This window comes from Cryptomeria japonica, chromosome 10, assembly GCF_030272615.1.
Source record: "Cryptomeria japonica chromosome 10, Sugi_1.0, whole genome shotgun sequence".
Classification (NCBI taxonomy): domain Eukaryota; kingdom Viridiplantae; phylum Streptophyta; class Pinopsida; order Cupressales; family Cupressaceae; genus Cryptomeria; species Cryptomeria japonica.
In genome coordinates, this window is record NC_081414.1 from 343,349,131 (window position 1) to 343,366,013 (window position 16,883).

At 36.3% G+C, this 16,883-nt stretch overlaps 1 protein-coding gene across 2 annotated transcripts; it reads right to left on the reverse strand.

Moving 5' to 3' along the window:
- Positions 1–11,864: 11,864 nt before the first annotated feature.
- On the reverse strand, positions 11,865–15,461 carry LOC131071503 (receptor-like protein kinase HSL1). 2 transcript variants are annotated; one of them, XM_058007391.2, is made up of 3 exons: positions 12,809–15,461; positions 12,291–12,712; positions 11,865–12,119 (listed from the first exon to the last, which is right to left on the reverse strand). In XM_058007391.2, the coding sequence occupies exons 1-2, from the start codon at positions 15,399–15,401 to the stop codon at positions 12,336–12,338; spliced, it is 2,970 nt and encodes a 989-aa protein (XP_057863374.2). In that variant the 5' UTR covers positions 15,402–15,461; the 3' UTR covers positions 11,865–12,119; positions 12,291–12,335. The 2 variants fall into 2 exon arrangements, with proteins under 2 accessions (XP_057863374.2, XP_057863372.2); XM_058007389.2 differs by having other exon boundaries at positions 11,865–12,712.
- Positions 15,462–16,883: the final 1,422 nt, after the last annotated feature.

A 16,883-nucleotide genomic window follows, 5' to 3' on the forward strand; every position in this document is an offset into this window, starting at 1 on the left:
AACAAAGCTATACCTTCAAATTGAAAATTTTTCTCCCAAAACAAAGATCATTGTAATAAACTATGTTTTAAGTTGAGATGCATTAGGTTTGATTGATTGTAAAATCCCTCGATCCTTCCATCAAGAGAAACTGTATTCTTAACCAACTAAAATATTAGAATTTTATATATTTATATTTTATATTTTTATAAACATGTTTTGTATAAACTTATAAAATAGAGAAAATGTTTCTAATTAAGAGTTTCTATTTCAGAAATGAAACAAGCATAAGCTATGAATTTGTTTTACTATACAATAAATCCACCATCATATGTTCACATAATCCACACCAATGTTCGCTAGGTGGTCCGCTGGCATGTTACCTTCCTGATAAACATGAGAAACTTTGAATTCATCCAATTTTGTAATCATGACGTGGCACTCCTAAATTAAGTGCTTGGTACTCCAACTGGGCTCAGTATGTTTACTCACACATCTGATGATGTTAAGTGAATCACTGTCAAGCCACACTTTTTTGAACCCTTCTCTGATATCCATGTTTAACCCAATGTAAGCAGCTTTTGCCTTGGTGAAGTGGTTTGTCTGGTGCCAGTGGGAGTGCCACTACCAAAATAACCCTACCATTGTTTGAATTATATTGTTTATATAGACTATGAAAATCCATTTAACTTTCAATGTTCAAATATTCAATGTTAATTTTACACCTCATCACACAAAAAAATACTATAAAATTATCTTACTACTATTAAAAAAAGTTACTTTTGATCATTGAAAAATTTGATATTTATGAATAGAAAATAATTACTTGTTCATGTAATATGTCTCTACACAAAATATGATTTTGTGCAAAATTATTCAGTGTGAATAATTTGTCAAATATGTTGATATTGAACCACCTAAAAGATAAATTACTTTTCTTCATGACATTGAATTTATCAAAAATGCCAAAATAATTTGAATCCTTTTGATTGCAACAATCCCTACTCTTTATTTATTTTTTAATGCATTACCTGCTACTAAGAATCCCCAAATAAAATTAAGAAACTTCATCTAAATATGGAAGACTGGATTGTACTCACACTTTCCTTTTTCACTCAGTCCTCATCACTAGTAGCAACACATCTCAACATATTGGCACAAATTATTTTTAAGATGCTAGATATGTTTTGTAGTATCGCATGCCCTAAAAGGCTACAAAAATCTTATGTTGACCTCAAGAATATAGTAGCTCTGAAACTCTTATATTTTTTATCTATTTTTGGCATATTGTGAATAAATTGAAGTAGTAGCTCTAGAGAGAATGGTTTAGTTTTTTCTCATCTTTAAAAAATCATCTGATTCGATATAGTTTCAATACTTTTCTTGTGAACTATGCCCATTTTTTTCAACGACATAGTTTGTGCAAAATCTCAAGGTAAGTCAGTTTTCTTTTTATTTTTTCTTTGTATTGTAGAAGATTTGAACTCAACACCATTTAGATGCCTACAATATGTACATTTCCATTAAACCAAGTGTCTTTTTTTATTTGGGTAGAATGTGTACAAAGTAAGATAATTTTTGTTGTGTATGGGTTTTGTGGTTTTATTTATGGTTGTTTTTATACTAACATATTTATATTTTATAAAAATCTATATAAAAGACACTTGGGGATATCAAATTTCAAAAAAGATTAAAAAGATAATGATTCAAAATTTTCATATCTGTTTCCTTCTTTAAATTCCTAATATATTGGAAAAGTAGAAGCTCAATGATATATAGAAACTATTTGATAGATTTCCCTTAAACAAAAGAAACATCAAATATTTAAAAAAGAATCTTTTAAATGTAGAACAAACACTATTAAATGCTCCACACACAAATCTCTACTATAATATAATCTCAAAGATCTATCCACTGCATGAAAATATTCCTGTATACTTTTTATCTTTTATCACAAACAATAAATGATGTTAAGAAACCAAACAGAAAAACTCTTTTTAAACTCTTTTTAAACTCTTTTAATATTTGATCTATCCTATAATATTCATAACCTTAAAAAAAAATGAATTGCAATGAACCCTAAATTAAAATTTCCCAGGGCAAGTTTAGCCTTGAATTATATGGTTATATAATTTGAACATTATAAGGGCTGAACCATGGCATCAACTTAGAGCTCTTATTTCCCCAAAGACATTCATTTATAAGGGTAGACAGTATGGACTAAAGCAGGCAAGTAGATCTTTGAACACACCTCCTTATTTCACTTCTTATTTGAAGTCATAAATTTTGAACTCAGCCAATACTGGCATGAAACCAAGGTTGCATGTGCGAATCTGATGAGAAATATCACCACTACAAATCATGTAGTGAATTGATAGTGTGAACGGTCCCACCTTTACTTAGCCATACAAATGGTTCTTTAAAATTAAAGAAAATATATTCTAAACTTACTTCAAAATCCCTAATGTCGCTCCTTGTCTAATTGGTGAATTTAATCAATGTATTCATTAAGAGTCACTTTTTTCAAAAGCAAAAAGGATTATAGTGAAAGTAAGGTTATAAAGAGGAAGACCTATAACCCCACCCAGAATGGAAGAAAAAAGTCACTAAATTTTGAATAATGGCATGTACAATCACACTTCTTTAGATACCTTTACTAGAGATGCCATTGCTATGGGTTTAAGCACCACCTCTCCAGTAATGTAACACACAGTTCATTCACATCACTTAAAAAATTACCACTATTTCTAGAAATGCATCCTTTTATAGATTGTTTTGCAAAGTGTTTTAGACCGCATCGACTTCTTTTTCACTTAAATCTTCCACTCCTTTCACTGGGGTATCCTTAAAAAATTAAATAGTGCTTTCACAAGCACAAACAAAGTTGCAATGTTTACACAATTTTATGCCTACCATCTTCAATATCAGAGGAATTCCACTGCATATTTTTAGGAGACTATCAACATCTGAGCTTTTTCCTAAAAAATTGTCAGCACTGTTGGAAGTTGAAGTCCAGCGAACTCCTTCCTTTTTTGCCACCAAAACTCTTGGCTATTCAGATTCTCTTTGCAAGCTCTTTAAGAGCTGATTGTAATTCATTTCGAAAGGTTAATTGGTGGAGCTAATTGCAGCTGTGTATATGTAAACCAGATTGGTGAGTAATAGAGTGATTCCTCTGCTCCATGTATGAAATGGCATCGACTACAAATAAAGTCTTTATTATGAAGCGCTTGTACAAACTGAAAATGAAGGAAGGTTGTGTTATGGCAAACCAAATCAACGAATTCATTACATTGATTAGTCAAGTGACTTCGGTGGGGATGACACAAGATGATGAAAGCAAGGTTGTTTTATTATTGTGTTCTTTACCAAGTAGTTGGGATGGTGTTGTAACAGTAGTTAGCACATCTGTATCTGGTAAAAATAAGTTAGTTTTTAATGATGTAGCAGCTACTCTTCTCAGGGAGAATTTGAGAAGAAAGAATGATGAACCTTCATCTGGTGAAGCCTTAATGGTGGCCAGCACCGATAATAGAGGTAGAAATAATTACCATAGACGTTCGAGATCAGCAAAGAGATCGAAGTCTAGAAATAGAAATGGTGAATGTTGGTTTTGTGGCAAAGCTAGTCATGTGAAAAAGGATTGCAGAAATTTCAAAAGGGCACAAGAGAGGGTGCAAACAGTGAAGCAAATACAGTTTATGATAAAGATGATAGCGTTTTAATCCTTTCAACAACCGACACTACTCCAGATTCATGGGTGCTTGATTCCGGTGCCTCCTATCATGCTACCTCATGTCTTGAAGCATTCACTAACTACCATGAAGGTCATTTTGGCAATGTTTTCTTAGGTGATAACAAAGCTTGTGAAATTACAAGCAAAGGGGATGTATTGCTGCCATTAGAAGGTGGTAAAACATGGCTGCTCAAAGATGTTCGTCATGTCCCAAAATTGAAGCAGAATTTGATATCCATTGGACAGCTCTTTGGTCAAGGTCTTAATGTTAATTTTCTCCCGGATACATGGAAAGTAACCCATGGTACCATGTTGATTGCAAATGGTAACAAAGTGGGAAGCCTATAAATATTTAAGACTCATGGTGAAGTGGGAGCTGCAATGGTGATTAAGGACAGTAAAGTGGATCTTTGGCATCAAAGACTTGGGTACATTAGCAAGAAAGGTCTCCATGTTATGCATACAAGAAATCAGCTACCGGGCCTCAAGCTTGTGGACTTAGCCTTTTGTGAACATTGCCTCTATGACAAACAAAAGAGAGTCTGTTTTTTGAAAGGTGGGCGTGACACAAAGACAACACCGCTGGAGCTTGTATACTCGGATGTTTTTGGACCAACCAAGGTAACCTCCATTGGAGGAGCTAACTATTTTGTAATATTTCTTGATGATTGTACAAGAAAAGTATGGATTTATATTCTTTCTAGGAAATCTGAAGTGTTTTCAAAATTTAAAATTTTCAAGGCTTTAGTTGAAAATCAGATTGGGCACAGGATTAAATGCTTACAAACTGATAATAGTGGGGAATTTTGTTCACATGAATTTGATAATTTTGGTTCTGATAATGGGATTAGAAGAATCAAGGTTGTTCCTTTCACTCCTCAAGAAAACAGTGCAGCCGAGAGGATGAATAGAACAATCCTTGAGAAGACATGATGTATGTTGTCTAATGCAGGTTTAGGCAAAGAATTTTTGGCAGAAGCGTGTAACATAGCAGTGTATTTAATTAACTGAAGTCCATCATCTAAATTGGATTTTGGTATTCCGGAAGAGGAATGGCGAGGGAAGAGAATTTCATATTCGCATCTTCATGTGTTTGGATGCAAAGCCTTCTCACATATACCCAAGGAAAAGCGAACGAAATTGGATCCAAAGTCGCTAAAATGTATCTTTGTGGGGTATGGAGAAGAGAAGTTTGGTTTCAAATTGTGGGATTCAGCTCACAAAAGGATTGTTCGTAGCAAAGATGTAGTCTCTCATGAAACCTCCTTTCTCGCACTACAAGATGCAAATAAATCAAAGACAAAATATGTCCCTATGTCTCTATTTCAGAATTCGCCACCAGTGCTCTGCCTCCGATCTCTCATTCAGTGGGAGCTCCTATGACATCTACATCAGTTGAATACAATTCTCAGACTAAGAATGAAGAAGTGAGTGATGAAAATGTTTGGTCTTCATGTAATTTTGAAATTGGGGGTCTCTAGAATAGAGCAAATTCTCCCCAAAATACCACTCATGTTGTAGGAAACTTTGGCTCCATTTATTCCCAATTGGTTGGGCAACCCACTCAGTGGTCTTCAACTCCACCTCAGCCTACATAATGTGTGTTATCCTCCCCACACCCACCTCCACAGCAGCCTCCCCAATCACGTGCCTCCCCTCACTCCTTGTGTGACCTGCTAGCACTGCAAGCTTCTCTTGACCCCCCTGCAGCTTCCTTCCCCTCTCCGCAACCCGCGAGCTTCCTCTAGGCCTTCCACCCCATGGGCCCTCCCTGCTCTTCTCCCCACATCCTCGTGTCCCCACAGGGCTTGTGCCTCGTACGCAAGCTCCCTCCCATGAGCTCCTCGCCCACTCTCATGCCACCATCTCTGCACCACCCTGTCCCCTGCACTCACCTACTGATAAGGGGTCTCTACCACCATCCTGCATCCAAATTGTCAATGGTGATGTGGTAGCCCCCTCCCATAGACCTAGCTCTTTGCCATTAAATCCAACGCAGGCAGAGCAAGATGCTTCTATAGGTCCACATTCCCATGATTTGTTTGTATCCAATGTGGACAAATTTCCACAAGTCAGTAAAACTACCAGGCAAATTAAAAATGGGAGAAATATGAGTGTGCATAAACAAGGATCACAAAAATTGAATGACTCTACTACTGAAACAGAGAGTCAATTGAGGAAATCAACCAAACAGAGGTGACCTCCTGCAAATTTTATGATTATGACTTGTTGTTTTGTGAAGAGGCTGAACCTTCTTTGCTCATCTCTGATCAAATAGAACCTACAACATACAAAGAGGCTTGTAAAAATGCAGACCATGATAAATGGCATGCTACAATATGCGAAGAAATGGGCGTACTAGTGAGAAATCAGACATGGGATTTGGTGCCACTTTCGCCTGACAGAAAGGCATTAAGAAATAAATGGGTATACAAACTAAAAGATGAAGCCGATGGTCACAAAAGATTTCGAGCAAGACTGGTTGTAAAGAGATATGCTCAGCAACAAGACCTCGACTTCGAAGAAATGTTCTCGCCAGTAGTTAAAATGACTACCATCTGAGCAGTATTGGGCTTAGTTGCAACCTGGGATCTTGAACTTGAATAGCTGGATGTGAAGATGACTTTTCTCCATGGTGATCTTGATGAGGAACTATTTATGCATCAGCCAGAAGGGTTCATTAAAAAGGGACAAGAACACTGTTATTGCAGATTGAAATGCAATTTGTATGGGCTTAAGCAAGCCCCCCAGCAGTGGTATCTTAAATTTGACAAGTTCATGATTGATCACAAGTTTACTCGTAGCGAGTCTGATCCTTGTATCTATTACAAGAAGCTTCCTAAAGGCAAATTTGTCATTCTTCTTCTTTATGTGGATGATATGCTAGTGGTCGACACAAGCATGAGGATTGTGAGTGAACTTAAGACTCATTTAGCAAAAGAACTTGCCATGAAAGATTTAGGGGCAGCAAAGAAGATATTAGGAATGACTATTTTTCGAGATAGAAAAAAAAGAGAACTCAAACTATCTTAGCAAGACTACATTAAAAAAGTCTTGGACAGATTTGGTATGGCAGATGCTAAGTCTGTTTGTGTACCTTTAGCCTCTCATTTTCAGTTGTCTTCTCAATTGTGTCCTAAAACACAAGAAGATAAGTAGTTTATGGATAAAATTCCATACAAATCTGCAGTTGGAAGCCTCATGTATGCTATGGTGTCTACTCGACCGGACATTGCTCATGTCGTGGGATTGGTGAGCAGATTTATGGCTAATCCGAGAAAATCACATTGGGAGGCGGTTAAGTATATCTTGAGGTATCTCAAAGGTACTTGTGATTTTTGTTTATGGTTTGGAAATGACAAGGCAGTTTTGCAAGGGTTTACCGATTTTGATTTTGCCGGTGACTTAGACAAAAGAAAGTCTACTTCTGGTTATGCTTTTACATTTGTCGGGCAACGATTAGTTAGGCTTCAAAATTGCAACATACAGTTTCTCAATCAACCGCGGAAGCAGAACGCATAGCTCTTTCTGAGGGAGCAAAAGAGATGGTATGGTTGCAACTCTTGTTCAGCGAGTTGGGTTTGAAGCAATCAGATTTTGCTTTGTTTTGTGATAATAGGAGTGCAATTTTTATGACTAAACATTAGACATCTTAGCCACGGTCAAAACATGTTGATGTTCGTAGTCATTATGTTCGTCATATGGTCGAAGAAGGCAAGTTTCATGTAGATAAGATTCATACCGACCTGAATCCAGCTGATGTGCTCACTAAAGTGGTTAAGTGGGAGAAGTTCAATTTCTATCGAGCTTCTCTTGGCCTTTCCAATAACTGATAGCAGAACTGAGTGGGGGAATCTACTTGTTGCAGCTATTCGTTGGCCTTCAGTGGGAGATTGTTGGAAGTTGAAGTCCAACGGACTCCTTCCTTGTTTGCTGCCAAAACTTTTGGCTATTCACATTCTCTTTGCAAGCTCTTTAAGAGCTGATTGTAATTCATTTCTAAAGGTTAATTGCTGGAGCTCATTGTAGCTATGTATATGTAAACCAGATTGGTGAATAATAGAGTGATTCCCTTGCTTCAAGTGTGGATGTAGGCAATTGCCGAACCACGATAAATCTGTGTGTCTCATTGTTTGTGCTGTGTGTTGTTAATTGTGTTTATCTATTGTTTTCAATTCGATTTCTTCATCCTAACAAGCACCACCTAAAGCCTTCTAGATCATAAACTTCTTAGAGTTTTATTTTGAGGTTTAATATATGGTAGCTACCTATAGAGGACTTAGGAGCGTATATACATACACATTAAATAGCCTAAGGATTTTGACTTTAAACAAAAATAAAACTTAATTATTACAACATTTTTTTAGGATGCAGAAGTACATAAAAGTAATATGAAAAGGATTTTTAAATTGAAAATAGGCTACAATGTTGATGATGACTTCGACCAAAGCATATACATTGAAAAATAAAAACCCTTTTAGAAACAAGTGGAAGAGAGTTGCTTGTCGATGATGAAGATGCTATGGAAGTTGTAAAGAACTCTACCAAGCATGTTGACAGAGGCCACAATCTCTAGCACACTCAAAATTGACTAAGATCATCTAGATTTAATATTTTACTTAATATATGTAGTGTAAGGCTGACCATGCCATATCTCAAAGAACACTCACCTAGAAAATAGTTTCAAACTCCATGATATTTGTTATGCAAAATGTAAAAATGCTTAATGGAAAATGTAAGATGCCAATTGCCAGGTAGTCACAACACAACCCCAATCCACCATGACCCTGTTGTCTCTGTCGATTTCATTAATTGTTTCACTTTAGAGATGGTGCCACTCTTTCGCTGCCATAGTGGTATGCACTGTACTAGGAAGGGTTAATCACATAGTTATTCAATTCCACCGAGGCAGTTAACCAATTAGTCGGCAAAACCAATAACAACGCCTGCCAGCTAAGACATCAAACTTATTGTAAAGGGTTTTTGTTTATATAGATTTTTTAATCCATTATGTGATCGTAGAGGCCTCTTGGCATAGTGATATTATTGTAATGTCTAGCGTTAGATCTTTGTTTGTTTCTTCACTTAGAGATATTTTGAATTGTGAAATGTTTTAGATTGCTTTAGATTTTATTTTATTTTATTTTATTTTTCATCATTTTGATAATTTTTTTGTTTAGTTAGTATTGAATGGATCTTAGTTGGTGTTAATGTTGTAAATATAATGGTTGTCAATGTTATTTTTACACAAAGTAAATAGTAGGAATCAATCTATTTTCAAATGATTAATTTATCGCATTGCATTGTATATAGCATATTTCTTCACAATTTTGTGTCATAATATCGGCTCTTCTACTTTAAATGCCAAATATCACAAAGAAAGAGATTGGTGTGACACAAAATGACTAAAATTTTAAAATATTGTGTTGAATAAGTGAAAAATAGCTCTTGGTTTTCTAGATGGGTACATTCTCTCACATGGTGGGTTACTTGGTTAGGACTCAATAGTACAATTAGGTACCAATATGATTTTGATGTTATTATATTCTTTTTGAAGTAAATTTTGTATGTTTTTTTATTAAGGAACAAATAGGTCACCCAAAACCTATTGGGAATGTCAAATTTTGGTGTTTAGGTCTGCCTCTTGTGTTTTAAAATCCTAAGGTTTGGGGGTTTTTGGAGGGTGTTATTTTGCTAAGGTCTCCTTTTATTTCCACGGGCATTGTTATGTTTTGCAGTTGACTGTTGTCTCTCGGTTTCCCTGTCTTAAGTCTTGATCGGAAGGGTTCTTAGTCATAGGTTTACCAGCCCTACTTGTTAGGATTCTTAATCGATCCGGTTACCAAAATACTTGTCACATAAAATTCTTATGGTCCCTTCAAAGTCTTAAGTCTAAGTTTAAAAATCCATAGGCATGCCCCCCAGCATGACCACTTTACCCTTTAGAAATATCCACATACTAAAAGATTTCACTTAAGTATGGGCCTCAGTATCCTAGCAACGCGGGATAAGCAGATCAAAGGAAGTGCATAGGCGGGTATTATCCCACAAAGCGATCTTACATTGCCACAAGGGAAGAAGAAGAGATGAAGAAATATGTTGCGCGGGATAACATGGTGAGTTTCAAAGTGTTGATATTCTTATCCCGCACACTCAAGATGTGGTTATAAAATGGCCGTAGGATAATGAGGGTTGCAGTTATGAAGGAAACACTTATCTCATGTGGTTTTTGAAGCTCAAGTGAAAGGTCGCGGGATAAGAAAAGATCTTATCCCACATAATGATGAAGGTCTAGACTACCAACAATTGAAGATGAAAGGAGCGAAGATAAAGGTGCGACACCAGATAAGAATGACCAAAGGATATTGAAGAAATCCTTATCCCGCGAAGGTTCCTATCAGTCTGTTGAGGCTTGTGGGATAAATAATACTACAAATTATCTAGCTCATCTTGAAGTTATTTTCATATTCATCTTGAAGCTATCTAACTCAACATTCAAGTAATGCTACAAATTATCATATTAGAAATTAATCTTAATAGAAAATATTATTAACTCAAAAAATTGTATGCCTATTATTATTAATGGGTTGCTAAGTAAAATTTGTGCGTTAGGGCTTCGGCCCTAGCTCACCCGGTCGTGGATCGCAACTTAAGGCGTGGGTATGCTCCCCATGGTCTTGAGTTCGAGTCCCCGGTTGTGTTAACTCTGTGTGTGTTGCTACCTTGTGAGTGGGTTGTACACACTGGGGGATTAGTCTTGCTTCGGCAAGGACACCTCCAGATTCCACGATAGTGAATATAAAAAAAAAATTGTGCGTTCTAAGTGAGAATCCTTCTAATAGTCTAATTGTTTCATGTTTAAAAGTTAGATTATTCGTATCTTATAATTGACTTTGTGCACAACAACAAACATTTATCTAAATTATTTTTTTACCATTTTCTCTATTTTAAATTCACCAAAAATATTAAATTCATAGGCAGAAGGTAAATAAATAGATTTTAAAACCATCTTTAAGGATTGAAAAGATCTATTTATCATCTTGACAAAAGATGACATAATATGGACTACTTATATTTAAAAGGGGTTTGCATTTGTGTCTAAATGGTTTAATTTTTGAGCAATTAGTTTTAGAAGAAACAATCAAATTGACCACACTTTGTGTTGATTAGTCTAGAGTTTTAGATTAAATAGGCCCATAGAATTACTAGAGCTTGAAGGAGGAGATCGATTCACCTCTCATTAGTTGGTCCTATTTTTAATTTAATTGATAATAAAAGTTCATAATTATTTCTTTTTATCTAACATATCTTGAAGGTTGTTTTTCAAATAAATTATTAGAGTAGATTATAAATACAAAGAAAGAAGAAACCCCAACATAGTGTAGACATGGAAAAATCCTTATTTACTAGCAAAGTATTCATGCATGAGTAGAATATATGTAAATCAAAATTAACCCAACCTTTGTGTTAGGTTTTAAATTAGGTTAAAATATCTATGAAAACACTATAATTGAAATGCTCACGAGAATATTGTAGTTCATCCATGAGTATTGCTAAACATAACCCTCACATAATATAGTTAGAGAGAAAGAACACAATAAATGCAAACGATCTATAATTCCATTTGCAAATGATAAATTAAGCAAATGACTTAAACGACAATTACACTAAAAAATATAGGAGTGTTAAAGATTTAGCTATCCCCTTCATCATATTAAAGTGAAATATCTATGCTTTAAAAGAAAATTATACATTAGTCTCTTTTATGGTTATCACTTATTGTGTAACCATAGAGTATCTTTTGATATTGTAATTAATATTAATATGTTTAAATACCTTTAAAGTTTCTCCTTTTTGACAAAATGTTTGACTAAAATTATCACACCAAATTTTTGCACATTAGTAAGAGTACTTAAAGATACTATCAAATGACTAAAAGATAATTTATATAATCTTATTGAATAAGCAATGCATAAAATGGTTCTTAAAATTAGTAATATATAGTATTCCGGTTAACAAGACTATAAATATTTGTATCTATCAAACATTAAATAACATCTTTGATTGTTTTTTTAGATTATTTAGTGATAGTATTAAATTAGACACATTCTTATATGATGTAAGGATAATGATCTATCATATGCTCTCCCAACATGAATATTAGTGAATTTAATTTAAATAATTCTCTTTCCTCAACTCCTCCTATATATTAACTTCTAATATGCTATCTTTTTGCTTCAACACATTTCCTCTATATCTCCTCCGACATAAACAATATTCTTCTTTTCTCCTCTAGCATAGATGACTCACCTCTCCTATAAAAAAGATCTCCACTTAATGTTCCTCTCTCTGCTTCTAGAACAACTCATTTCCTTGTCTTTGTTCCTCAAATTTTAATCTCCACCTACACCATTCAAGATTAATGCTCTATGAATCAAGTCAAGCAAGACTCTTATTTAAACATGACTACTAATACTAAAATATCACTCAAATACATTTAAACCTGAATCTAATACAAGAACCACAACTATATCATTTAAACTCACAAAACCAAGGCCGATGCTAACAATCGAACCTAAATCTGGAAACGTTGACCATTTTGTTCTCGCTCTAGGATTGACTACCCCAAATTGATTCCAAAATGCTGAAATGATTTTTCATCCCTTGTCTCCTTCTGATTGTCTTCACCGCATGCCACTAACATCTCCACCACTCTTCTCATGCAAGGCCGCTGCTTTGGCTCTCTGTTCGTGCAAACCAAACCTACACGTAAGACGCGTAGCATTTGTTCTTCGCAATTATCTTCTACCGTCCGCTGATCCAGCACTTGTCTCTCTCCTCCCATCCAAATTCTCTTACGTATCCACCGCACGATGTCTACTCCCTCTCCATACTCCGCCTCACCCGCCGCTTTCCTCCCGCTCACCAGCTCAAGCACAACCACTCCGAAGCTGTACACGTCACTTTTCTCGTCTACCCTTAGCCTTTCCGAATATTCTACACACCAAATTTTGAAAAATAAAACTGAATGCATAAAATAAACTATTCCTCCATAAAACAAAAGTGATTGAATTTAAAGAAAAGTCTGCGTACCTGGAGCTATATAACCGGGAGACCCTACATAACTGGACACCCTATACTCATCTCCCAGCCTATCAACGACTCTGGATACGCCAAAATCTGCAATTTTAGCCGCAAAATCCTCATCCAGCAAGATGTTGCTGGATTTCACATCCCTGTGCAATATTGGAGGGGAGCAATCATGATGCATATAACTCAGCCCACGAGCTGCGTCAAGAGCGATCTTATAACGCATCAGCCATCGCAGCGCCATTTGTGGTCCTGGCTCACCGTGCAGACGGTCGAATAAGCTGCCGTTGGGCATGAACTCGTATACCAATAGCTTGAAATCGGACTCTTCACTTGAAATGCAGCAGAGAAGCTTCAAGATGTTGTTGTGCCGGATGAGTCCCAATCTATCCACCTCCACTTCTATGATTTTATTCTCTTCTTGCTCACCTTTTCTCTTAAAACTGCCCGTTGATCTGCTCATGTTCTGGATCTTCTTAACGGCTACCGCTCGCCCATCTTGAAGAATGACCTTGTAAACCTTTCCAGCACCTCCGGATCCAATCACGTTTCTCTCCTTCAAATTGTGGAGGATGTGTACCTCGTCCACATCTGTCGAGTGGAATGGGGTTGATTTCCACGATGGCCCGCTGCTTGGCTTCCTGAAAAACAAGCAACACAGAAAAATGGAGCACACGCTCACGGCCACTACAATGGCAGCTAAACTCTGAGGTGACAACTTATGAGGAGAGGAACACGGTGGTAGCATCAAATTCTTACCCCCGCATAGCTTCGGATTGCCCAGAAAACCCTCCTTGTAAGCCGGAATGTCGAGAGCGTCAGGAATGCGTCCAGACAAGTCATTGTTGGATACATTGAAAACACATGGTTTCAGGCGTCCTAATCCGGGAGGAATTCCGCCAGAAAGCAAATTGTTTGACAGATCGAAACTGTTCATGATGTCGTTCATGGCTGCAGGGATTTCGCCTTTAAGTCGATTGTGACTCAAATTGAGCTGATGAAGATCCTTTAGCGACATTATTTCCTCAGGAATTTCTCCTGACAGCAAGTTATGTTCCAGCTGGAGAGTGATGACCAAAATTAAGGCCCCAAGCTCACGAGGAATGGGCCCTGACAACTGGTTGTTGCTGGCTTCAAATACTTCAAGTTTTGTCAGCTGTCCAATCTTTGCAGGGATTCTTCCTTTCAACCGGTTGTTACTTATCTCCAACCGACTCAGATTCTTCGCTTCGCCGATTGCAGCTGAAATCTGGCCTTCAAACTTGTTGTTGCTGAGCAACAATTCCTTGAGATTGGAAGCACCCCAGAGCCCAGGAGGAATCTCACCACTCAGATTATTGTTGTTGATTTTCAGATACTCTAGAGATTTGCAGTCTTTAAAGGACGAAGGCAGACTACCGTTGAAACTATTTGAAGAGCAAGAAAAGCCATAGAGCGCTCCTCCTCGACACAGATTGCTTGGCAGAGGTCCTTCCAATTCGTTTCCTGTCACTTCAACGAGAAAGAGATTGGAGAATGTACCCAAACTCTGGGGTAACCATCCACTGAGCTTGTTGCCTAACAGCTTCAAATAACGTAAGTAACGTAGCGTGCCGAGCTGAGCAGGTATCTCCCCGGTGAGTCGATTGTTGAACAATTGCAGACAATTCAAATATGTGAGATTGGCGACTCCGTCGGGAATTGTGCCTTGAAGCTGATTCTGGCTAAAATCCAAAATGGATAAGCTCTTCAGTTGGCCAATGTTGGCCGGAATTTGTCCAGACAAATTGTTCTCATAGAGACACAATTCTCTCAAATTCGAGAGAGCCATTAAACTGATTGGAATATCCCCGGAGAGATTATTTCTTGACATATCCAACCGCTCCAAATGGGTTAAATTGCCAAAGAAAGTCGGAATTCCGCCTTCAAGACTACAGTTATATAGCCATAACTCCTGCAGGAGCAATAAATTGCCCAGCTCTCTGGGCACCACACCAGAACTCAGAGGATTATCACCAATCGTGAGGCTCTTCAGAGACTCCAAATCCCCGACAAACTTAGGGAATGCCCCGCTCAAACTATTGTCGTGGAAGAAGAGAGCTTCGAGATTTGGCAGCATTCCGAAGGATGGAGGAATGGAGCCATTGAAACTATTATATGCCAAATTCAACTCTCTCAAGTCAGTCAGTTCGGAGATACGGGTGGGCAGCGTTCCGGCGAAATGATTGCCTGACAAATCGAGCTTGCGCAAACGCTTGCAATGCAAGAGGCCATGGGGGAAGGGACCGCTGAAAGCATTGTCTTGGAGAGTCAAGGCAGTGAGATTAGGAAGGAGACATATGGCAGAAGTGAGGTTGCCAGAAATGGAGGCCCCCGTGAGATCAACAGCGGTAACGGTGTTGAAAGTACCACAGGAGATTCCTGTCCAAGCACATGGATTTCTAAGAGACTCGTTCCAGTCGCTCAAAGCATTTCGGGTGTCCCTCCAATCTGCCTTCTTGATTTTAAGAAGTATAACGCCATCTTGCGAGAGGGAAGCGCATTGGAGAAGCAAAAGTAAAAAGCTGAGAATGCAACAAAAGTAAGCGAGAGCGGGGATGGCCATTATTGCTGGCATATGTTTTAGGAAAGAAAGCTCTTTCTTGCAGAAATGTCGGAAAGCTCTTTCAGATTTAAGGCTCGTTAATGGGCAACAGATGCATCATTTGACTTGAAATTTAGAATATAACAGTTTTAAATTTTAATTATATGGGATATATAATTATTTTTTAGTAAACTTATAAATTTTAATTAAAAATAAAAAATTAAATCTTATTGATTGATTGTTAGTTTTAGATTCGGTCGGATCATATCCAATAATTCATCATGAAATCTTAGATAATTTAAAGAGATTGAAATCTCATTATCATTAAATATAATACAAAATATGGGTGAAACTCACACAGAAATTTAGAAAAGCAATAATCAATGTTATAAATCATAAAAAAATTAATATTATTAAATAAATATTATATTAACCATTTAAGTAAAATGCTTGTGAACACATTTTTCTTTCCGACTAGATCGCAAGTAAAACAACTCCCGTTGATTAGTGCAGAAGGAAACAAAAGAAATTTATGGGATTGACTTGATTTTCTGTCGCACGAAAAAGAAGGGCGAAGGACGAGGAACTCAACGTGAAGTTAACGCTAATCGTCGCTTTCCGTCCTCTTACAAACTTTCAAAAGAAGCTAAATGAGTCTACTTCCATTGCTCCGACTTCATATTGCTGTTAAAAAATCATCTTTTACCTCACCTACGCATGTAAAGTACTGCTGGAACTTTTACTTTATTAAGGCAATACATTATATACATTTTAGGTTTTAATTAAACAATATAAATAAATAAACAAGGCGAAAGTAGTATTAGTCTACTTGGTATTTGATTTTAGCTTTATTATGAAGGAGATGATGAATTTGAATTTTATATATATATAGTTTAATCATACTACAACCTTTTTATTATACTAGCATCATGTATGTTTATAATAACATCATTTATGAAACTTTCATTTATAATAAAATTTGATATCATAGAGATCTTTGGGAGAGGACAAACATTAATTTTTTTAATGATATTTGAACTCTACAATGATTTGGAAGAATCAAATAAATGATATGTGACAAATATTCATAAGTTTGAATTATAGGTGATAGTGGCATCCATATATAAAAAGTATAATAAAGTCTTATTATTTGACTTTCGATATGCTTATTACTACTTATTTGTAATAATTGTTGTTTATTATGAGCATGGTATGGTCCTAACTATTGTGTCTATTAAAGTCTCGCATCTACATTAATCTAATTACTAGTTTATTTAATAAGGATTCAAGAGAGGATATACATGTAAATTGAAGTGAAAAGACGAGTTAAGATGTGAAAAGGCTAAGTGCATGAAAATGCAAAATTTAAAATAGTCTTTTTTTTGGCTAAAGTCATATAAATATGGACTAGATGCATAATTTTAGGTGCATGTAGGCAAAATTTGAAGATATGATAAGAACAAATATTGTAGCACCTGAAATATAGTTTGTAAACTAATAATATATATAAAAAGG

Coding starts and splice junctions, on each gene's coding strand:
- LOC131071503 (XM_058007391.2), bottom strand. CDS start 15,401: ATGCCAGCAATAATGGCCATCCCCGCTCTCGCTTACTTTTGTTGCATT. Junction 12,713..12,808: donor TCCCGGTTATATAGCTCCAG/GTACGCAGACTT, acceptor TTTGGTGTGTAG/AATATTCGGAAAGGCTAAGG.